Here is a 25,223-nt window from a genome sequence, read left to right as displayed (position 1 = left end):
AGATAACTATAAGGAATGGTTTTCCTTATGAGTGAATGACCAAGTACAAACAAGTAAACAAAAAGCTTCCTTAAATTTCAGAGATTAATTATTAAAATCCAAAACATAGTAGACCTTATTCTTTTTTTGAGGTTTTTCACCTTTCCTCTCTTCTCCTGTCCTTTCCTTGCTATTTACTGCTAAGCTATGATACTGGTTTAGAAATCATGGTAACCAGAGATTGGAATCCCACTTTTTAATGTTATTTAGGTAGAAACACTATTTCTTCACATGCCATCAGTCAGCTAATGAAAGACAATGACTGCGAGGTTAGAATACTCAAGTTCCACGCAGGCTTTTGTAAAAGACAATTTGTAAAGGGTTGAGATGAAAGGAATCCATGATTCTTCCCATCTGCTGCCAAAATATTATCTGTGTGGTCCCCCTCAGAAGATACAGAGCTGACATGGAAAGTGTTTCAAGTACCTTCTGCCCAAGTAGAGAGGAAGTAATAGAATGACATGAGAGGGGCGCCTGGGTGGCTCAGTGGGTTAAAGCCTCTGCCTTCAGCTCCGGTCATGGTCTCAGGGTCCTGGCATCGAGCCCTGCATTGGGCTTTCTGCTCAGCGGGGAGCCTGTTTCTCCCTCTGCCTGCCTCTCTTGCCTACTTTGTGATCTCTCTCCCTCTGTCAAATAAATAAAACCTTAAAAAAGAAAGAAAGAAAGGACATGAGAGCTGCCAACTGGTGCAGCAATTGGGTGGTTTTGTTTGTTTTTTACTTGTTTGGTTTCTATCACTTTAATGGAGGAGAAAGATTCTGCATAGAATTTCAAGAGCCCTGAGAAGGAATTTCAATGAGAAAAAATAAGTCACGTAGTGGATTGAGACATTGGTGACAACTTAAGTTATTGATCTTTCTTTATATGCCTTGAGCCATCTTTGCTGAGTTCTTATGTCTTAGAGTAATCACAGTGTTTCTGTCTCTGGCTGAACTGCTACAGTTTTAATTGCAATTGCCAGTTCTGAAGTCACTATATTCTATAGATAGCCTAAATCCTCCTTCTTTGAGGAATCTGATAATGCTGGATTTTATTAAAGTGGTTCCAGATCCTCCAGCAAACTTCACTCATGCCACTTCTTAAATCAAAATTATTGATCCTAAAAGTACACACAACCCTAATACCATATTATTAAAATGTGTCAAGGCTACTTGACATAATAATCCTTATTTTTGCACAATTTAGTAGAATGTACTTTCTAAGAACAGACAACTTGGACAACAGCTTTAACCACGAAAATTGGTGAGGCTGACCCAATTTAGTTCATATCCTTAGGTTTATCTGGATAAGATCCATTAGTCCAGGGTTTTGTTTTTTTTTTAAGATGGCAATATATTTTCTTTACAAAAATCAAATCCACAAAATTGAATAATTAATTACAGTTTAATAACAATTACCCCAAATAGGGATCTCTGTGGTAAATGGTATAGGTTCAAATATAGTACCATCTCATTCCTCCTAGCTAGACTGACTGTGAAACCCATAGCCAATATCTGACGATTTGATAGGAAAGGTAGCAAAGTTCAAGCCACTTTTTTTCCCGGATCATCCTCTTCCTTGTTACTCCTGCTTTCTCAGACTTTCTACTCTTGTACATAAGTTGGTACACTTTTTGCCAAGAGATTCTAATCTGTCAGTTTATAGTCCTAAATTTAGTCCATAGTAGGAAATTTTTTTCATTTTTGGAATTCAGCATTGGAAGCTTTATGATTCTTATTATTTCTGCCTTTTAAAAAATATTTTACAACTATGTGAAAAATGTGTGACTTTCTTATAACTGGAATGTACTTTGCCCCATGCAAAGTCCTATTTTGCTGCAAAATGCTTTTCTAGGACTAAGGTGTAAAAGCTCTATATGGGTGACATGACAGTGAGGAAAGCCTCTTCTTGGTGACTTACCTTGAAGATGCTATCCTTAATTATTTGCAAGCTATTCTCTGGCTTGGGTGCCCATAGTCGCTAGCCAACGCTCCTCCGGCTGCAGATCTCAGCGTGAATTAGGTTATACACCTACGTACAACCAAATGCTGCCTTTCTGTGTTTCCTTTCTAACTCTTCATTATTCCTGGCTTTTGGGTTTTACTTAATGTCCAAGTCCGAGTGGTCTAGCTTCATTAAAGTACAGGCCTGTATTTCAGAGACGATGAGTTGCACTAAGTCTCGAAACGCACACTGTGGAATTCAGAGTGCTGGGCCGAAGTGGGCTGTGCTGGCAATGCCTTCGCACCATGACCTGGGCTGTCCAGGGTACACCCGGTGCCACTTTCGGATAGTAGCCTGCAGAGTCTTCAGTGATGTGAGTGAATCACTACTGTCTGCTGCCTTTCAGTTTTTCTCAATGCAGTGGTCAAAAATAAACTCATCTCTTTTTTTCTCATTCATGGGGAAGACATTTTACGTAGTTTTGCATGAGAAGTTGTGATTAAGGGAAAGAACAGTTCTACGGATCTCAGCAGTGTTCAGCTAGGGATGCCGACAGTATCCATCTGCTGAGAAAGAAAAACGTCCTGACGTCATCTTCGTTGCCTGGCAACAGTATTTTTTTTTTTCTCATTTAGAGCAATCTTCATTAGTTTAGGGTAGGTAATTTTTACTGATCAGTTGAGAAGCAGGGGCTTAGAGGTAAGCTCCGTGAATTTGATTTGTGGAAGGAATAATCTCTAGTCAAATGTAAGATAGCTTGATGAGGCTTTTCTTTTTGAAAGTGAGTAACTGTTGACAAATTTTTAATCCATCTGAAAATGAATCTCCCAAGTCAAATAGCATCCATTGAATCAGACCTTGTCCTCTTTACAGCATGATAATGTAGAAAGAACATCACATTGGTTTTTTTCCTCCAAATATGATTACATGAAGTAGTTAGTATATGTATAACTGCTTCTAGACTATGTATTTGTACTCGTTATTGTTTTAGTGATAATGTTTTCACAGAATACTGAACACTGGAAAATCAATTAATAATATAAAGTTGGTTTGGTCTTTGAAACGTCATCTATTCTAATCCTCCTACCTTTGGCAAGAATCACATTTAATACACTCTTGAAAAGTGAAAATCTATTATGTTTTTGTAGATCTTTATAAGAAAAAAAGAGTTCCGAAGCCCTCCCTTGACTCTTTGGAAAATTCTCTTTCCCACTGTTGCATGTAAACCCCTACACTGCAGGTCCATCAACCCTCCAAATAGTTCCTAATTCCTCTTTTTGCTGTCAGTCCTGATTTTGAAAACCACTGGTGACTATTCTTCTTGGAAAAGCAATGTAGTTGGTGGAAAGTGTTGGGGAATCCTAATAGTACAACCCTTAAATCCTGTTCAGCGACTGACCCGATAGCCAGGGGCAAGTCCTTGATCTTTTGCTTACACTTTACCTCGTGCGCTGGTAGAAAGCTTGAAATGAAGTGAAATGTGTACAAACAATGCAGCAGACTTCCCGGGCTATCGTAAGACTCAATAAACATGTTCATTTTCCTTTCCTATGAATCACCCTTCATGAACATGAAGACCATCTTCAGGCTCCTGGCCTGTAGATAATTCAGACTCAAGAAAACTTGGAACATAAGGGCTCAATTTATACACGAGTAAAAGTAATCATAGAGAGTTTGATTTCTCAGAGTCAACCAGCTAGTTAAGATTAGAATAGGAACTCTCCTTGCACTCTTGTCCAGTCCTCCCTTCCTCGGTCTTATCTTAAGCCTTCATTAATTCAGCATATCTTATCTGACTCAACTGCAAGTTATTTATGAGTTTTCCCACAGTTACAGGCAGTACGGAGCTGGTAAAGGAGCAGGATAAGACCACACTCAAATTAATGGTCTGCTTCCAGTACAAAAAGTTAGGCTGCTTTGAATTAAGTATTTTAAACAGTAATCGTACCATCTCGGGAACACAAAGATTGAATTGATTTTCTTTCACCGGTGTACATCTCACTGCTCTGCTTTCTTTCTGCTACCACCATTCAAGTTATTTATAGCGTACTGTATAGATTCAGAGGTGGAGAGAATGGCTTCTTTACAAATTGCTTTTATGCCCATCATGACGCTGTGATTAATATGACTCAGCGGTACCAGGTTGCTGAATTGATTGATTTCCAGGACTTCAGCTCTCTGCATGGGCCACCAACTTCTAAATCTATACTGCTTAAATGTAGTGTTTCTAGAACCACGGTGTGTACAGAATAGTGATTTTCAAATGCGACAGGAGCTCTTATCGACGGAGTTGGGCTCTATGAACCTGCCGCTGTGTTCTTCCTCTTAACCCTCACTCACATGTACTCCTCTTTCCACGTTGCCTTTCATGTGTGAGCCAAAACCCTGGGGTGGTCCTGGACCTCTCCCTCTTGCTCTTTCTCCAAACCCAAACAATCACCAAGACCATGTGACCCTGAGCAGAACTCAGATTCGGTCTCTCCGCGCACCCTCTTCAGACTGCCAGCATCTAAGGGACTTCTGGCTCTGAACTGGGATCCTTGGCTTAGTGCTCCAGTTTGCAACTGAAGAGATTTTTCTACCATGCAGTCCTGTGCAATCACTTCTGCTAAACCCCTGGTGTCTCTCCTTGTTCCTGCAATGATATTCACATTTCTCATCATGGCATAGAAGACACTTTGTGATCTGCCTCTACTCATCTCTCTTACTTTGTCTCTCGTTCTCTCTTAGCCACCCAGTTGCCCTGAGCTTTGCTGTGCTGAATAACGCTGTCAGTCCCTTGATGGTCGAACTGCTCAACCTTTGAACATGCCATTTCTGTTTGGCATGTCTTCCAACCCTGAACACTGCCTTCTCGTTAAAAGAAATGCCTTTCAGAGAATTCCATAAATATGTATTGAAGGACTGACCTTTGAATATCATTCTTGGTATAAGAAAATGTTGGAACAGAATTATAATGCTAACATACAGCTTTTTCTCCTCTGAATCTTCTACTCTCCCAGTCCCTGACTCATTTTAGAACTGCATTATTCTGTGACTTGCTATTTATTTTTTAAGAGCCCTGACCTTAATAATGGGAACTGGAGCCTAAACCCATGTAAGAAGTATGTATTTACTAGTCAGCAAACATTTTCTGAGCATGAAATCTCAGGCACTAGAGTGTGTTTGGCCCTGCTGATTCAAATGGTTCCCAAGCATCCAGGAACAACAAGATTTCAACTACTGGCTAGGAGAGGGTTTTTTTGTTTGTTTGTTTTGGTTTTATTTTGTTTTGGCTTTTGTTTTTTTTTTAGGAGAGTTTTCAGATCATTATATGCACAATGTTTTTTGAGAATTGCAGTAGTACTTTTTTTGAAAATTTTTATAATATTTTTAGTGGCTAGTGTTCCAAGTACCTATTACTGTGCAAAAAAAAAAAAAAAAAAAAAAAATTCAAAACCTAGCAGCTTAGAACAACAACCACATATCCTGGTTTCTTGGATGTGTGTACTGGGCAACGATCGGCCGGGCTTTTATGTTCCATGCACTGGTTTTTGTTTGTTTGTTTCCATGTACTGTTGATCAGACAACTCAGGCAGTATTTGGTGGTGAATGGGCTGGTCTGGTGGGTCCTAGATGGCTTCACTCTCATGCTTTGGAATGACTGGAAGGCTAGAGTCTGTCAGGACTGTTGATGTGAATGCCTGCAAATGGCATTTGTAGTGTGGAAGATTCTGAATAATGGGCCATTTTACATGGTAGCTCAGAGGTTCCAGAGAGAGAGTGATTTAAAACCCTCAGGCCTGTGCTGGAAACAAGGAATTGCTTCCACTCTTTTCTCTTAGAACCATCAAAAAGCGGCCCAGATTCAAATAGAGAGGATCCACCTTTCAGTAAGATGAGGCTGAAACATATTGCAGCCATTCTTAATCTCCACGGTGGGTTAATTTCTAAGTTGTGGATATAGTCTTCTGAATTCTTCAATATAATTTCCCCTTTGCTCACCATTCATCAATAACGTCTGTCAATATTTTCATATGTATCTTGCCAACATATGTATTTTTGTTCAACATGTAGTATTTACAAAAAAGAATCATACTCATTCTGTTTTACAGATTTTCTAAACAATATTTTGTAAGAATTATTTCCTATCAGACATTTTTCTATGATGTTTGAATATCTTTGCATTCTTAATTTGGCATAATCTCTATTTTTTTAAAGATTTTATTTATTTATTTATCAGACAGAAATCACAAGTAGGCAGAGAGGCAGGCAGAGAGAGAGAGGAGAAAGCAGGCTCCCCGCCAAACAGAGAGCCCGATGTGGGGCTCGATCCCAGGCCCCTGGGATCATGACCTGAGCCGAAGGCAGAGGCTTTACCCCACTGAGCCACCCAGGCGCCCCATAATCTCTACTTTTGAACCATCTTCTAAGCATTAATATAAATAATACTGTGATAAATATCCTTCATGCTTAATATTTGTGAACTCCCACAAATATTTCCTTATATATGTTCCATAAAGTGGTACAACTGTGTTAAAGAGTATGTGCATTTTTGGGGCGCCTGGGTGGCTCAGTGGGTTAAGCCGCTGCCTTCGGCTCAGGTCATGGTCTCAGGGTCCTGGGATCGAGTCCCGCATGGGGCTCTCTGCTCAGCAGGGAGCCTGCTTCCCTCTCTCTCTCTCTCTGCCTGCCTCTCTATCTACTTGTGATCTCTCTCTGTCAAATAAATAAATAAAATAAAATAAAATAAAAGAGTATGTGCATTTTTAAGGTCTTTTGTAATTGCCAAATTGCCTTTCAGAAATACTGTGTTGATCTATACACACACTAACTCTTACGTAACAAAAAAAATGATTATCTTTGGCTTACATGGGCAATCTGTCTCCCTCGCACTACCTGACTGGTCCTTAGTCTTTCTGCTAGTGTAGTGAATTCTCATATGAGAATGAATTCTCCCATTCCTCATATTCAGGAAGCCACGGAAATCTCAATATGAAACATGCTCTGCCCATGCATTTTCTCAGACACGTCGCTCTCAAAACCCCAACTAAAATAAACCTGACCACAGAACCTGGGTGTTGTAAAAATATTTACATAAATTTTATTTGCATTGTTGTTAGTCATTAACTTTTTGTTCAAAAGCCCTCATTAGCTTGCAGGATCACTTAGACTGAAAGCTTAAGGTCTTACAAGGACTTCAACGTAGTTTTAAATGATCTGTCTCCTCACTACCTATCTGAGCTTATTTTCTGTTAATATTTACCTCATTTATTCAGCTTCGATAACACCAACTGCCTATTTCTTTTTTATTTTTAAAGATTGTATTTATCAGAGAGAGAGACAGAGCATGCACACAGTGTGCAGAGGTGGAGAGAGAGGCAGGTTACCTGCCGAGCAAGGAGCCTGATGTGGGACTCGATCCCAGGACCCTGGAACCATGACCCAAGCTGAAGGCAGCGGCTGAGCCACCCAGGCGTCCCAAGATTTTTCTTTTTTTTTTTATCTGAGAGAGAGAGAGAAAGAGAGAGCATGACAAGAGGGAGGGTCAGGGGGAGAAGCAAACTCCTGCTGAGCAGGGAGCCCGATGTGGGGCTCGATCGCGGGGACTTCAGGATCATGACCTGAGCTGAAGGCAGTCACTGAACCAACTGAGCCACCCAGCGGCCCCTGTCTAACTATTTCTGAAGCACTCTAGGAACAAGCTTACCTCAGGACCTTTGCACTTGTGGTTCCTTTCTCATAAATTCTTTGTCCTTAGATGTCACGTGACATAGTTCCTCACTTGTTTTAGGTCTTTACTTAAATGTTTCCTTCTCAGGGAGGTCTTTCTGGCCACCCCCAAAATTGCAGTTCTTCCCCCATCACATCTCATACCCTGTCTGCGCTTTTAAAAATTTTCTTGGTGCTCATCACTCTTTAACATGCCATCTGGTTTATTTATGTCTTTCATCATTTGTCTCTCCAACTAGAATGTGAACTCCTTGACCATAGGAATTGTGGTACCTTTTGTTTACTCTTCTATCCCCAGTTCTAATGAGAGCCTAGCACGCAAAAGCTGCTCAATAAATATTCGATAATAAGAGATATGTCCCACCATACCACCATTCGTGAATATGAGAGACTGGGTTCACTCTCTGACTCAAGGATTTTTCTTACTCTGAGACACAGTCTGGGTGATTTCTCTTCAGCTCTCTGTGTTCTCCCCAAGAATCTTACTCATCTATTTCATTCTTCTCCTTGTCTGTAAGAACTATGCAAACTGGGGCAAATGGCTTCAATTTTCTAGGTTAGTCCTTCGTATTTTTCATTTGTAAAAAGAATGTTCTCTTTTCTCCCTATCTCCCTATGTAGTTGGATTAAATGCAATAATATAAACAAAAAGCACTTAGCATAGTACACAACATAATTCCTATTTGAAAAAAATGTATATATTTGTTTCCATTCCTTTTCTTCCTTTAGCGTTAGAAGTTTTAAGGAAAATTCCTTTCGGTAACAGTTCACTAATGCAATAAGGTAGAGAGGCAGTAAGTGAAGTGTCTGCGTTAGCCGTTAATGTGGTATGACTATAAATGTACCAAAATAACGTAGTTTTCACAAGCTTCAGTTCCTGCCATCTTCTTCCTGGGTGTCTCTTTCTAAGATTAGGTATCTTTGGAAAGATTTCTCCAAATGAAGCATCCAATTCTGTTCTTCAAAGAGAACATTCTGGTTGGCAGCTATTTCCCGGTCATAGTGTGGCATCCGGATTTCCTGTCTCCCTAGATAACTGTTAGCCGGTTAATTATAGCCTGGACAGTGTGAAGCAGATGATTTTAGAACATCTTTGCAGTGGGGTTTTGGGAGTCCTTAGAAGTTTGGTTCAGGCCGGCAGGATGCCCGAGGGTTTGCCCCAACCAGAAGCCTGTTTTGTACATGGGCCAGCCTGAGAGCCAGGGTGGGTACAGTCCATGTGTGTGAATGTGTGAGCACAATGGCGTGCACCTGCTCTTCAGGTGGGTCAGTACATTCTTTAGGCCTCAGGATGCTCAGAGATAGAAAGAGAGAAAGCCAGCGTTCCTGTGACAACCATGATGGTCGTTCTCACCCCCACTCCTGTCCTAACTATGGCTCCCTGTGTGGCGCTGAGGAACTGGCATTTCAGATCTTCCACACGTCACTACCAACAGCTGGTTTTCCAGACCCGCAAATGAATCTAACTAAAGTCAGCGAGAGACTCGAATGACTTATATCATCTACTTAAAGTACCTGAATGGATAATCCTTTTCATTGCCCTTAAAATTCAAAGTAATCATTAATTAGAACAAAACAGCTGAAGGTTCAAAGATTGTAAGTAGGGAGTCACTACACGGAGATGCTTATGAATCAGGCAAGTGTGTGCAGCATCAGCCCACCGGGGCAGGGCAAACCGATAGCACGTCACTCACTCATTCTTGTGTCTTTGTTTAAGACGAGGTTCTCGTCTCACTTCCTCTTCCCATATCTCCTTTCTCCCAATGTAGAGGAAGGCCCGAGGGCCCGCATCCTTCCTGAGAATCCGCCAGACATGAGATGCAGCAGAGTGCCGTCAGAGTTTTGTTGTGGTGGTTTCGTGTTTGTTTCTCCTTCAGACAGCAGGTCCTGAAGCCACCGAAAGGTTCACTTGTAGGTTCTAAAGCCGTCTGTTGACACGTTGCTCAGAGGCTTACCGGTGTTAAGAAATGTAGAGATTTGAAGTTGGAGTGACTGAACACCTCTGCGGTAAACCAACCGCGATCAGACACACTTTGAACATAGAATATACTTCAGCAGCTGCTTCCCGCCCAGGGTGTGAGGGGGAACAGAAGCGTCCTAAGGGGGACATCTCCCTTCATCCTGTGTCCTAGTGGCTCCTGTTGCTGGTGTCACCTTGCTCTGTCTGCATACCCTCCTTTAAGCACGCTCACTCTCATTCGACAGGGGTCAACTCCCTCGACTGCTACCACACCACTTTAGTCTCTCTGTCAGTTTGGAGGACAGCTCAGGTCACTCCGGAGACATTTTTAAAAAGGCAAAGGGAGGGGCGCCTGGGTGGCTCAGTGGGTTAAGCCGCTGCCTTCGGCTCAGGTCACGATCTCAGGGTCCTGAGATCGAGCCCCGCGTCGGGCTCTCTGCTCCGCTGGGAGCCTGCTTCCTCCTCTCTCTCTGCCTGCCTCTCTGCCTACTTGTGATCTCTCTCTGTCAAATAAATAAAAAATAAAAAATCTTTAAAAAAAAAAAAAATAAAAAAAATAAAAAGGCAAAGGGAAAAATGTTGCTAACCTTTGCAAATAGGAGGCGGTTTATTCCCTGCTTTGTTTATGCTGTAGGGAGCAAAGATAGGGGTACTGCCTGACTGCTGGAATGCCATTTTATGTATTACCTGTCCATTTTCTTTGTCATGGTCTGAACACATTTGAAACACTCGTCATGGTATGAAGCCATTTGAAAGTTCATTGTTTAACATCGGAAATGTCTGCTCTGGTGACTTGCTGCTTCTCCTCAGTGGTGACCATATGACTTAGCACCTTAAGCACTGGACTGTGACTTGGGAACTGTGTTTTAATGTTCCGGAGTCCATCTTCTGTTATTGAAGTGAGCTGAGCCACCATCCATAACATGTGAATAATAAACTGAACTACTCTGGAAAGTAAAGAACAGTAATAAATTCTTCCCACCATTCTGAAGCGATATAAATGTGTGATAAATTATGGTAGAAGCCATAGTGGAAAGAATACATTCTGAGTCTTTAGGAAGATAGATGTTTTTTAATATTTTGGATTGCTTTGGATCTAATTGGTTTGGCAGTTAATCCCTTGGGTATATGTGCTGTCTGTGTATATATTAAGCCACAAGTTCCAAAACTTTTCACAGTCAATACCTCTCATCCTGCTCCTCCACACATGCACATCTCCTATTTAAAAGACCGTGCTAACCCCAAACTTGAGTTCACCAATAATAACAAATGCATTTGTGTGTAAAAATAATCACTTTCAGAATTTATGGCTATCATATAATTGCTGCTATTATTTTGACTACTAGCAACTCGAGACAGAGAAAACAGATTTATCATGTTGGTCATCCGTGCAGATTAATTGTGGCAAAGTCTCTGGTCTTGATGAAATAATCAGCACAGCATAAATGTCCTTCTTTCCCTCCTTCCTTCTTGCCTTTCTTCCTGCCTGCTTACCCATCTGCCTGCCTTCTAGAAGCCCAGGGACAGAAGTTTGAGAGCAGTTTAATAAAGCACTGTTAAGTTCAGCTTTAGGTGCAAGCTCTCTGGGCAGCTGGAGTTCTTTAAAAATGAGAGAAGATATTACATGTATGTTCCCCAAAATCTTTGGGTTACTTATTCCAGAGCTTAAGCCAAAGTAACAGAAATATCTTGCACGTAGCTTTTATTGACCATGATAAAAACTTCTGGGTGAATTAAGAGAGAGCATCTTTTCTAGAGATCTTTGAGTTCTTGGCATGTGTTTTATTTTTTATTTTTTTAAAGATTTTATTTATTTATTTGACAGACAGAGATCACAAGTAGGCAGAGAGGCAGACAGAGAGAGGAAGAGAAGCAGGCTCCCCGCCGAGCAGAGAGCCCAAAGATGTGGGGCTCGATCCCAGGACCCTGGGATCATGACCTGAGCCAAAGTCAGAGACTTTAATCCACTGAGCCACCCGGCGCCCCTTGGAATGTGTTTTAAAATTTTCACAGCCACATAATTCTGCATTCTTCATGCCCATTGATTCATAACCAAGAATGTCAGAGAGACCTGTCTTTTTTTCAGAAGAAGCATTACTCTATACATTGTTCTCAATTTGTGTCCTTAAGTTTTACAACTGTTAATCTGGTGTCGATTACTGGATCTTTTTTTTCATTTTTAAATAATGCATTTCCTCTCTTCATCTATTCCTTGTGCAGATAAATTCTGTGGCAAACTGGGGGATCGAGAGCAGGACATACACTGAAGAAACATCATGATCTCAAATTTAAATGTTAAATGATAAATAATATTTATTTCTCCAGAGACTGGATCCCCAATTACAGCATCATGCATTGGATTAGGTAATTCCAAAACACCTCCTCCAGGACAAGCAGGAAAAAGTGTTCCAGGATACAATGGTAAGAAATGACCCTGATTATTTGCAATATGTAAGATTAATAAATTTGGGTATTTTCCCGTGTCTAATGCAAATCAAACTGCACAGTAGGTGCTTAAAAGTATTTGAATGAATACTTCATACTATAAATAAATGCCTTAATTCTGTTATTAATCCATTGGTTCAAAAATAAGATTGTTGACTTCCAAGGACATGTTCTAAATGACTGTCATAACCAAAAAAATAGTATTTATAATGCACTTTAAGGATATGACTGGAAATTAATATGTATGGAATACTTGCTTGGTGCAGACTACTTTGTATACATCATTTCATTTAATGATGAATTATAGTTAATTCAGAGGTATCATTACCATCGGAAAGATGAGTTCACTGGTGCCGGGAGAGGCTGAATCACTTTCCTGAGGTAATAATGACTGATGAGGTCCTCTAGACAATGCACACCACTGTGTTTTGTTTGTTTCTTTGCATGTTTTTGCTACAAAAGTTGCAATGTTTCCCATTACATATGCTACCTTTTAATTTAGGAGTGATGATAAGCCTTATTGTCTAAAGATAAATATAAAAAATAAAGATTCTAAATAGAAAAATCGCTTCATCCATGCTGGTAATATGTGACAAAAAATATAATATATTTTAAATATTTGTTTTTAATTTAGTTTAATTTAATTGTTGGTAGTAGCTTTGATAGTTCAGTAATTTCCCTTGGGCTCCACTTGCTAGTTGCATAACTTATACAAGTCACCTAACTTTTCAGAAATTCAATTTTCTTATTTCTAAATGGGAACAATAATTCCACATGCTTCCTGGGGTCATGATGTAACACGAGGGAGCATTACACAAGCACTTGCCAGTCAACAGACTGAACTAAGTCTTAGCTCGTCGTGTGCTGCTATTTCAGAGAAGCCAGACAGACTGACCTGATTTAGACTTACACGTTCACTTCACAGACAAGGAATACAAAGAACAGGAGTTATTTTATATGTATAAGGTCACACAATTTAGCTTAATAGATGTATGAGGAAAACCCATCTTTGGGAGACAGAATACAGTTCCTACATATAGTTTCTATTTGCTTGTAAATTATAAAATATAGAGACTTATCCTTTGCTTCTCTGACATAAAAATATTTTATTTTCTTTCTAGGACAATGATTAGTTAAAGAAATGTGGATCATTTGACTTAGCCTAGCGCAGGTGTGTTTATAAAAAGAAAATTTAGATTTTTTTTCTTTTTTTTAAGGGCAGAAATAGATGTTCTGTGAAGTCAATGACTTTTCCAGGCATGGGGAGGTGAACCCAGCTTTAGTGAAATCCTCACTTTGAACGGTTCTATCATCCCTGCTCCTTTTATCAGAAAAATTGCTTTGTGTTGAGCCATTTTTAGGGCCTGATGTTTGTGGGAGATGTTAAATACATTTCCCTTTTGGTATTTTTATATCCAGCTTTAAGAAAGAGTTAAGCTGTGATGCCTCATGAAATTTCAGTACAGAAACTTCTTGTCTGAAAGCCATTGGCTTACCGATCACATAGGTTAAATGTTAGAACTGAAGTATCTCTACCCAAGGAGGTAGTGGCTTTATGACTTATGATTTTTATGTTTTGTGATTAGTCGGAGATTCAGAAGCATAATGTAGTATTCAGTATTATAATAAAAAAGCAGTATCCACTTGGAAAAGGAAAGATAACCATTTTTGTGTGTGAAAAATACTCAGTGTAACATGTCGCATGCAACACCTTACACAAGCTTATCACTTTTTTCTTCAAGTAATTCTTATAACAACACTGAGAAAAGAATCACTCTTACTTTTTATACAGAGAAATCAAAGGCGTAATATGTGTACAGGGCCACAGAGAAAATTGGTCACTGTACTGGGATTTGGGGAAACATAGTGAGGCATGACCTCCACCCTTAATGACCTCCCAATCTTGTGAGAGGAATATTTATGCCACTACTTATGGTCAGAATAGAACCTTAAAACAAAGAACTCTGGAAACACAAAGAAGGGAATGATTAACTTTTTCTGGGGACAAAATCCTCCTTTTCTCATAGCTGCACTCAGTAGAATAACCTGGATAGATGAAGCCACACAAAGGATCAATTAGAGCTTAAAACGTGATGATATACCCTCGTTTCCAGTTTGCATTAGGGGTTATGGAATGTGGATTCAAGCTTTGGCCTCCTAAAACCTTTCAGGACTGTCAGTGTGCTGCAGAAGGCACTGGGATAATATTTGGGAATTAAATGGATCTTGAAGGCTCAGAAGTGGATATTCAGCTTTAAATCAGAGAAAGATGTTTCCCAGGCTTTTAAATACTTTTTATTTTTAGTGCTTGAAATATTTTTTTTTTTTTTGGTAATCTTAGAACTTGATTTGTTTCCTTAAATTTTTGAAAAGCTGCGTATATCTTTGATGTTTTTTGGTAGAATAGAAGTCCATGTTAAAGTGGGTATAAACATGGGTTATGAAATTAAGAGCATTATGAAATTAAGAGCATGTTTGAAATGCAGTGTCTTTACTTAAGGGAGGTTCTGAGGGAAAATTCATGATTTTTTAAGAATCAAAGTATGGGCTCTTTTAATTTTTTGTGAGACATGTTAGCATAGTTGTATGTTCATGGTCTCATAGGAATTACAAGATGCCTGTGAAGCGACAGTTTTGGGGGTTAGATATAGGAAACATGGAGAAGTTTAAGCTTTAAGGTTATGCATTTTTATTCAAATTTATATTATTTTTTTGTTTATATTTTACTTTGCAGTTATGATTTTGGATGACAACATGCAAAAACTGAAGGCTCGATGTTTAGGAAATATTGTGGTAAAGTAAGAAAAATTTGCAATTGATATATAATATTAAGGAAAAAATGGAGTGGTTGTGATGATAGTACTAGGGAGGGGGTTGCAAAAGAAGCTCATGTGTTGTTTGAGAATACATAGTGCCAACTCCTGTTGTTTAAAGAGGGAAACCCCATTAAGGAGGGCACGCGATCTGATGAGCACTGGGTGTTATGCCAGTAATGAATCATTGAACACTGCACCAGAAACTAATGATGTACCATATGTTGGCTAATTGAATTTAAATTAAAAAATAAATTAATTAATAAACATGGAAACCCCACAAAGTGGAACAGATTTAGATATGATTTCTTTTTTAAAGATTTTATTTATTTATTTACAGAGATCACAAGTAGGCAGAGAGGCAGGCAGAGAGAGAGAGAGAGGGAAGCAGGCTCCCTGCTGAGCAGAGAGCCCGATATGGGGCTCTATTCCAAGACCCTGAAATCAAGACCTGAGCCGAAGGCAGAGACTTTAACCCACTGAGCTACCCAGGTGCCCCTAGATATGATTTTTTTTTTAAGATAAATCTTGCATTTTAAATATTTTTTGATGATACAATGTAACTTAAATACCAAACATAAAAAGAAGTATATAAAGATTCTATACTCCCACCCTTTGGCGATACAACACTAATTTTATAGTATATATGATTTTTTCCTTTTGACATGCATTGTAGATTGTCGAAACAATTTAACTCATCTTTATATTGCTGTTTTCCCTTAAACTTGTCTCATGAGCATCATTCCCTTTAACTCTGCTCCTAAAAATGTTTATCCCCATTCTAGAGCTCTTAGTCTTTTTTGAATATTTATGATTATAAATAATGCCATATTGAACATCTTTTTTTGTGTGTTGTCTTTTCTCCTTTCCTGATAATCCCTATAGTACTGAATAATTTCTAAAAATACAATTACTGAGTCAAATGGCAGCATAATATAAAATCCCTGACTCAGGAAATACCACAATTCCTTGCTAACATTTTTCACCCTTGTTCATTTGTAAACAAGGTGTCAAAATTTGGAGTCAAAATATTACTGAAGTGAAAGTTGGTTAAATTGGGGGAAAAGCAGGATGTGACATTTTAGTAATTAATACAGGTTGCTTTAGTGCCTCTGATGAGCAAGACATTGGCATCCTTACTGATGTGGTTTAGTAGTAGAACTTGGCAGAAGGAGCTACTATAAATAAAGAATATTTTATGTCAGGCCTGAGAAAAGATTTGTTTTTCCATTTATTTAAAAAAATTCTTGGAGGGGCACCTGGGTGGCTCAGTGGGTTAAAGCCTCTGCCTTGGGCTCAGGTCATGATCCCAGGGTTCTGGGATCGAGCCCCACATCGGGCTCTCTGCTCAGCAGGGAGCCTGCTTCCTCCTCTCTCTCTCTGCCTGCCTCTCTGCCTACTTGTGCTGTCAAATAAATAAATAAAATCTTAAAAAAAAAAAAATCTTGGAAAAAAAATAAAAGAATTCTTGGAGCTCCTGGGTGACTCAGTCAGCTGAGCATCTGACTGTTGGTCTCAGCTCAGGTCTTGAACTCAGGCTTGTGAGTGGAAGCCCTGCACAGGGCTCCACGCTGGGTGTGGAACTTCCTTTAAAAAATGAAATGAAAAATGAAATGAAATGGAAAAGTAAAATGAATTCTTATGACTTGGCAACCTGTCTCAGGTCAGAGACCTAACCTGAGGTATGAAATTGTCTCGGGTTAGGTCTCTGAACTGCAGGATACCAGACACATACCCTCACGTGTCCCTAAACCTAACCTGAACCCAAACCTAAACCCTATATCTGGGGGGGGGGGGGAGGGAATGTGGTGTATTTATACAATAGACTGTTATTCAGCAGTGAAAAAGCATGAGACCTTAGCACTTACAACAACAGGGACGGAGCTAGAGCCATTGTCTCCACAAACCTTGGTGTAGTTGAACTGACAGTTAATGTGTTGTGACCTGGAGTTCACCATTAAAAGGTCACCCAAGCAAAGTCCTGGAGTTTATTTGGTTATTAATATGATTGTTGGCACATCCTATGCAATATATCTAAATTGAATTATGGTATCAGATAAAATTATAGATGGGATTAAAGCTTGTGTATCATCCATTATCATGTGTAATCAATAAACGATTTAATATTCTCTTGAAAAAAAAAAGAAAAACACACACAAAAAACGACTATCATTTAAAATTATGTAAAAATTAAATGAAAAACAGCAACTTAAAAAAGAATATTTCTTCGGGTCAAAATACTATAACCTTACAAAAAGCTAACAGAGCGGATACACTTTATGAGATAATTCTCAGATTCTCGTGTTATCCCTAAACTTGTAAGCACTATATTACTTTTTTCAAGTTTAAATTTTAAGACATATTGTTGGCAAAATGGAAAAATTAAATACTGAATATACCATTTATTCATCTTATTCTGAGCCTCCTATGTTAACATAGAACTTATTGAAATCTGACCTCTTAGGGGGAAAATGGTAGGTATGGGGGGATGGCATTCTAAGAAATTAGTAATCTGAACAAGATGGTAGGTGGTGGTTTAGCTTACTTAGGGAAGCACATGGTTTCTGAGAGCCTTTGAAAGCACTCTAGCAGCATACATTTTTATATAATCTAACGGTTAGTGAGTCTATTTCATGAAACAACTCATGTACGATCCCAGGGGGAGCGTGTGATGCCAGCAGTTTTATACCCGTCACGTGTTCTGTCATCTGATTATCGGTGGCTTCACCCTACTTCCATTCAAAAATAATAAAATAGAGCAAGAGGCCACATAAACTGTATTTTTTCTTGAAACCATTAATGTTACTTCTAGTACTTAAGAGTAACACAAGTATTGCCTCGAAGCCTTCTGTTGTTTAGATTGTCACCAGTTCAGAATTATTTTCTTCCCTTTGCATTCCTGAATAGGGAATTTCATTGTACTGATCTGGGATTCTGAAATTTCTATGTGAATTGTTTGAAGATATCATATGTTATAACATGCGGTGGAGTTCGATTCCTTCCTTAAGTTCATAGTGAAACTAGATGTTTGAAAATGATATATATATATATATATATATATATATATATATTATTGTATTCAAAAGATAAAAGTAGAAAAAAACAGGAAAAAATGTTCCCACCAAGATCTCTCTCTCTTTTTTTTTGAAGACTAATTCTTGAAACGTTATTTTAGGAACTTGTTTTTAACTGGGAGAGCAAGAATTTCCTTTTGAAACCCCCTTCTCCAGCGGCCTTTCCACCCTAACCCATCAACCTCAAAATTATTTGTACATCTCAGTGGCTGCCTTTAGCATGCGTAGGACGTTTTCACATTTAACATCTATCAATAAGACATGTTTCTCTTAGTCCGTAGCTGTTCTCTGTGCTTTGAGGGGATACACCGTTCATCCAGAATGTGAAATAGTCAATAAATGCTTTTTAAGAGCTCATAATAAATATATGTTTAATTGAACTAAGAGGAAGAAAAAAAGCACAGCTTTTGACTTAATAAAGATTATTCTGTTTTTTTAAAAAAAACTAGTGTGTAATTTAAGAGAGAATAATTTTTTCCACGCAGACCACATGGGATCTGACAGCAGGCTTCATTCCCGAGATTGGCTACATGGGCACCCAAAAAACCTTGGTGGACTGTAAAAGGGATTATGCATGGTGAGCAGGGTCCATAAAACATCTAAGATTCTGAATTTTAAGAAATGTATTGACCCTCAAATTTGAAAAACTTACAACAAAAGTTAACACATATTTAATTAAATACCTTTGAAATTGAACATCGTAGCAACTTCGGGGTCAGTTTAGTCTTCATAAATTTTTCATCTCATTTGCAAACAGTGTTTAGGTTTTTTCTCACTCTGCACAATTTCTGAATATGTACAGTGACTGCTGAGAATAGCCAAATGTAAGCTAAAATGTGTGTCTTCTTGCCAGATAATTTTAAAAGCAAAATTACAACTTTTCTTCCAGAAAAATTCTTGTTTCTATGGTCTATTGCTATGTTTTATTATTTGTACATATATATGGGGTGAGGCCACCGTAATAAGAATAATTAGGGTCCGTGGGGAACTTAAAACTGAGACGGCTTCAAAAAATCACGCCGGGGAGTGAGCCCTGGCCAGAGATAGATGCTGCGCTCAATTATTCATACCCATGCTTTTCTTCATTATTTTGTATGGTAACTGAGTAGGAGCAGTTTGGAAGGGCAGCATTCCCTAATGTTACTTATGTTCACTAATTATACTTGTAGTATAATTACAAAAATATGGGGAAAGACTGCATGGAATATTTGGAATGTGTGGGTCTCAAACTATATTACAATAAGTCAATAAAAAATGACTCATTGTTTTGATCCCAGATTTGTTTGCTTTTATAAGTCCTGCTATACCTGCTTCTTTCATTATAAAATCTGCTCTGGATAGGATAAATAACATTGGAAACTATCTTTCTCTGACAGTTTCTTTGAAATCTGAAGCTATAATCATATTTCCACCCTTTTCGAGATATTAAGTGTAATGATTCTTTTTATCATATTAAAACAGTTCACCTAAAATGAGAAATAGTGGTATGTGGAAATGTTGAAGAACAGAAAACTCTTGTTCCACTTCTTTTTTTTCCACTTCTTTGTTAATGCTTTTTAGAAATCACTCTTTTTCTCTCCTGGGGATCCCTTCACTGGAAGGGAGACATTTAAGTGATTCCTTAAACTACTGTAGACCTTAGGTTGTAATAAACATGAGTCCCGTAGCTTTCGTACGTTCTCTGCATTCACAGATTTTGCCTTTCTAGTAGAAGAGAAACTACGTGTCTTTGTAGATGTTAGCAAATTCCTTTGATTTTTGAAACCTACTCCAGGCAGTTAATTTAGTGGGAAAGTTATGGTGTCTGAGTTGCTATGAATACAGAATGTTCATGACTTGTGGGAGGTGTCCCTGCAATTGCATCCAGAGCTCTAAAGTGCAGAAGTAAAACAGCCAGTAATTTCCAAGCAACACAGAGCAGGGCGTGAAAGAACATTTTCACTGCAATTGCCTTCTTCGGTACCACACTGCTCGCGGTTATTAAAGCCATAGGTCTCTGGCTACTGTAACAAGTGAGCAATAGTTGATCAAAACCAACTTGTACTGGCTAATAAATCTTTTCCACAGTATTCAGGTTTTTTTAAAAAGAAAAAAAAATAAGGCCTCTGTTATGGGCCTGCATGTTCTTGGACCAGATCTAGTTGTTGCTACTGGCAGGCGGGCTTGTCAATCTCCTGCTGTGTGCCCTGGGGGTGGGGGGGAGGCTGTGCCCTCCAGACAGTGGTGGGGTAGGAGGAGGCTATAGGGCAGGGTCCACGTGGCTTCTGCTCTGGTGCCTGCCGGTTTCTCAGCCTCCAGATATTGAACTCCTGTCCCCTAATGGTGTGTGTTCAGATCTTTATAGCTTCCCGGTAGTGATTTAGTCACTTTGCTGCTGTCTTGGGAGAGGGTCAGGACGGCTCTCTTTTCATCAGTATATCCTTTGAGTAAAACTAAGGATGACACATGTTCCTTTCTAAATATCAGATGCAAATTTTAGTATGACCTTTTATTAGCCTTATGACATCACTGGGGTGTAGACCGCGGGACAGATATTATCCTCATTTTAGACATGGGTGTATCTAAACATCTTTCACAGTGAGTGACACGGCTAGAATTCACATTTATAACCTGGTCTTTTGTCCAGAGGGAAAGAAGTTATGGCCTAATCAGTCTCTTTGTGGGGAGACAAAAAGTAGCTTCATATGAAAATCTCAAGTGAAGCCTCAGACTCCATAGGAAATGCTGGGAGGGCAAAGTTAGGATCTAATTCCAGAATTCTCTAGGCAACAGGAGTTATATCTTCAATTTACTTCTGTCATTGTGGGGATTCCTAATAGAACAGTAAATACAGACCATCCTGTATTATCTGGGAAGGGAGACCTAAGAGTTTTACATTCCGTGATCTTGAATGCCACGTTCTACAGAGATGAGCATTCCCTTCTTTTCTTATCTGTTTAAGGATTTCTCAGCACTCCCATGCTTCCCCATCAGTGTGTGCTCGGGTGTACACACACACACACACACACACACACACACACGGGATCACTTCAGTTATTTCTCTTTCCCCTTAAGATTGGTCTCTGAAGAAAGACATTCTCTGAGGGTAACTCTTGATCCACAATTGGATAGGTTGCAACCAAAGTTCCCTTTCACTCTGCTTGAAAGAGTTGGGAAAGGTATCATCACAGAGTAGTAACATTTTATCTTGGCTTTGAAGGAGGAGTGCAGAGACTAACCAGCCTGTGTCTCAGTATTTTCAAGCCTTCCCCTCCTTCTGTCAGTCCACCTTATCTTCATGTTATTGTAACTACAGAAAAGTTTTCTTTTTCAGTAACTTCAGAAGAAGAGCAGCATGGCATCTATTATTCCAGAAGGAATAGGATAATCATTAGGCTATTCAACAAGAAAATGTTAATTTGGAATTCTTTAAAAAAAAAAAAAATCTACTCTAGCTCATATATACCTAACTTCTCTCTGGAGCTTGTTGCTTCTCTTCTCTGTTCCTGCTTTTCTTTTGGGCCATTATATGGCATCTTTCAAGGATCTTTTTTTAGACACCCTTTCTAATATTGAAATTGCAACATCTGAATTTTTAAAATATATCATACTTTATTAGTGAAGAACAGATAGTATTCCCTCATTTTATCCTGCTAATTACTAATTGTAATCTCTCATCTTGCTCTCCGGCCTGTTCCTCAATGTTATTTGGAGATATTGAAGCAGTTTTCTGGAACATCTCAAAAATGATCGGGAGGCACATATGCCATTTCCGGCAGATCCACACCTTGGCTTTTAGGTGTGGGCTTAGTTTCAAGGATAACACTTTCCCTTCCAAGAACTCCTGCTGGTACAGAGTCTAAGGAGCTGTCATCAAACTTGCCTGACAAACATCTTTACATTATTGCACTAACGTAATGGAATAGACATCATTCATGATGTCTTTCTCTGTATCTGTATCATAAAAATACTAAGTTTCTTATAATACACATTATGCCAGGCTCTTCATGTGTCTGAGACTGGAATTTATATCTTTATATCATCAATGTCTAATGCGGTGACTGAGGAATATCAAGCATCCAACAAATATTGATTGAATGGAGAAAATAAATACACGAGTTAATGCGCACACGCATATGAATGAATGCATAAAACACAATTCCTCTGGTGTTTTCTAATCTAACTTCATATCTTCATTGTCTCTTCACTGGCTACTTCTAGTTACATCTTTCCCATCTTAAGTCGGCCTGCTCCTCTGCCTTAAACCAATGACATATCTTTCCTTTCAGTCACCCCCAAACTTTTAAAAAGTGTGGTCTAACTTCCTGTCTCCACTTCCTTACTTCCTGTTTACTTTTTAATCACTCCCGTTATTGTCTGCTCCACAGACAATCCTGAGAACACTCAAAGTATCTTCCTCCCTAAGTCCCTTGACCTCTCTCGAATCACTTTCAAACAAAATCTGTGCTCCTATGACCTTGTTGAATATTCAGTCATTATTAAAATTCTACTGTAGTGGCCCCTAAAATACTGTTTTTTTCCTAGTTCCCATACATCTGATTTTCTTTTTTTTTTTTTTTAATGATCTTATTTCTTTGGTCCTTAAAGAAGAATAACATTCAGCCTTGAATTATTCCTTCCATTTCATGCACTGTCTCTGGATCATATCCTTGTTATGTTTTTCTTAATTCTCAAGGTCTGTAGGTATATACAAATTTATGCAGGCCTTTCTCACAGGAGTGAGAAATTGTATGAAAATCCCTACTGTCCCTGTTCTTCAAAAAACTTAAGCAGGTGTTTAAAATAGTGCAACAGCTGAAAAAGCCCATGTGCTTAAAGTTTGTTAATTTGTTCCCCTAGATGATGACTATCTATACTTTAATTCTCTAAGTTTTAATTAATTATAAGAATATAATCTATCTGTTACTAATTGTTGGTATCGTAGTTCTCTCAGGAAGTAAGAGAAAACCTAAATTATCAGGGCATCTTCTTTTTAAAGACAGAGGTTGCGGCTATAACCAACTTCTGGGGGTAGAAAATGTTCCTTTTCTCTCTAATAACACTCTTACCAGAAAATGCTACACTCTCCATCCATGTGCACACACTGGCTGAATCAGGTACATACTAGGCCACCAGGAAACTGGTTAAGTGTTTCAGGATTTGGATGGGCATTTCTGTATACCAGCACTCAGATGGAGCTAAGGAACAGGTGCTCCCATTAGACTTGGTGTCCAAATTCTAATTTGCTGCAGGCCCCAGTGCTCTTTGATGTCTGCAAAGCTGCCTGAGTGTCCTTTGCCATTTATTATCACAGTTACCTTTTATTTTTCTTAACAGTTTAAAACTAGCACCATGAAAAACAGAAAGGATTATATATCATGATATATTTGGGGGGGGAGGAACAACTGAAAATTATTTATTTAATATGTGAGCAGCACCCATGTCTGTGGAGATTTTTGTCAAGGTCTTTTATTTTACATATAGCCGGCTTCACTCATTAATATTATCACTTCTGGCCTGGATTGGCTTTGATTTACCATCTACCATCCCTTCTTGGTGTCCTCTTCCCTCTATCCTCAGCGTCCTGAAAATACTGCTGCATTGAATGTATTTTGGCGGCTGCCCTATTCATATTTTATTTCCATGTTTAATAACGAATGATTTATGCTTGTCTATAAAATATTAACAATAAAAACAAACTGACGAAGTGAAATTATATACATAGAGACTTGGGACTGATGTAGCAAAGTCAGTTACAAGGACACAAAGGGATCATCTTTAGCTTCTGCCTTGACGTGCAGGCTTAGCAATGAACAGAGAGAGTAACAACAGCAGAATCTCTGTCCTTACAAACTGCTTTCTTTTTTTTTTTTTTAAGATTTTATTTATTTATTTGACAGACAGAGATCATAAGTAAGCAGAGAGGCAGGCAGAGAGAGAGGGGGAAGCAGGCTTCCCACTGAGCAGAGAGCCTGATGTGGGGCTCTATCCTAGGACCCTGAGATCATGACCTGGGCAGAAGGCAGAGGCTTTAACCCACTGAGCCACCCAGGCACCCTACAAACTGCTTTCATACGCATTTTATGCAACAACATGAGGCCCAGAAATGCAGATGTTGCATTTGTTCCTCCATTGTAAAATAGTACAAAATGAAGACCTCACAAAGGGAGGTCCTCCCAGGGGCCTGAGGGGATGGTGGAGCTGGGCTGCCGATCCCACCTGTAGCAGCACTTCCTGTCTGACAGAATGTGAGAATACAGTTCAGAGTCTCGAAGGTCTAATATTGGGGTAGGGGTTGCGTGACATTGCCTCATGTGGGCAGTGGCCTGTCTACTTTGTTTCCAGTTTTCTCAGCATCGGTTCTGTGAAGTCGCTACCTTACTTCGTATTTTTTATGGCATGAGCCCGGAGAGGGAATTTTTTGAAATTCCTTGAGTTTTACAATATCTCAATTTCCCAACTTTAAAGCATCTAAAAGGGTCTTGTGTCCAGAAAACAGTCTGAGTGGTTATTTTTGTTAGGTGACTCCTCCTGCAGGGAACCAATGTGAGAACTTGTTCGTTTACCTGTACAGACAGACAGACGAAGATGGAGCTCTGCCAGGTGTAGAATACCTGTTCGAGATTATGGAGGAAAGCAAGAAATATAAGAGCAAATTGATTGGAAAGAAGGGTATATCCTATCTTATATTTTATTTTATCATTTTTTAACAACAATTTTATTTTTTATTAACATATAATATATTATTTGTTTTAGGGGTACAGATCTGTGAATCATCAGTCTTACACAATTCATAGCACTCACCATAGCACATACCCTCCCCCGTGTCCATCCACCAGCCACCCCATCCCTTCCAGCCCCTCTCCCCTCCAGCAACCTTCAGTTTGTTTCCTGAGATTAGAGTCTCTTATGGTTTGTCTCCCCCTCTGGTTTCATCTTGTTTCATTTTTTTCCTCCCTTTCCCCATGATTCTCTATCTTGTTTCTCAAATTCCTCATATCAGTGGGCATTATGCTAAGCGAAATAAGTCAATCAGAGAAAGACAATTTTCATATGATAGCTTATATTTCATATTCTCAAGTATTTCCATGTGTTCATCCAATGGGAAATCACATACATTGGGATGGTCCTAAAAAGGAAGAATGCAAGAGGGCGTAGTGAGAGAGAATCCCTGAGGCAGATTGATTGTGAAGATGAGATTGTTTGTGGAATGTTGAATTGGAACATTACATCACACAGAGATGGGCAGAGGGGGTAGTTGGGACCTTGGAATTTAAA

The 25,223-nt window shown here is 39.0% G+C and overlaps 1 protein-coding gene across 3 annotated transcripts in view; it reads left to right on the top strand.

Moving 5' to 3' along the window:
* ACSS3 (acyl-CoA synthetase short chain family member 3) overlaps positions 1–25,223 on the top strand; it is a 162,199-nt gene that overhangs the window by 108,015 nt on the left and 28,961 nt on the right. For 2 of the 3 annotated variants that reach the window (XM_046013287.1, XM_046013286.1), the window contains exons 10-11: positions 11,960–12,055; positions 14,814–14,877. In XM_046013287.1, coding sequence (XP_045869243.1) covers positions 11,960–12,055; positions 14,814–14,877 — 160 coding nt within the window. Of the gene's footprint in view, positions 1–11,959; positions 12,056–14,813; positions 14,878–24,519; positions 24,618–25,223 lie in introns of all 3 variants that reach the window. The other variant, XM_046013288.1, reaches the window with a different exon arrangement.

This window comes from Meles meles, chromosome 7 (genome assembly GCF_922984935.1).
Source record: "Meles meles chromosome 7, mMelMel3.1 paternal haplotype, whole genome shotgun sequence".
Classification (NCBI taxonomy): Eukaryota; Metazoa; Chordata; class Mammalia; order Carnivora; family Mustelidae; genus Meles; species Meles meles.
The sequence above is the reverse complement of the archived record's forward strand: the minus strand, read 5'-3'. Positions and strand labels throughout refer to the sequence as shown.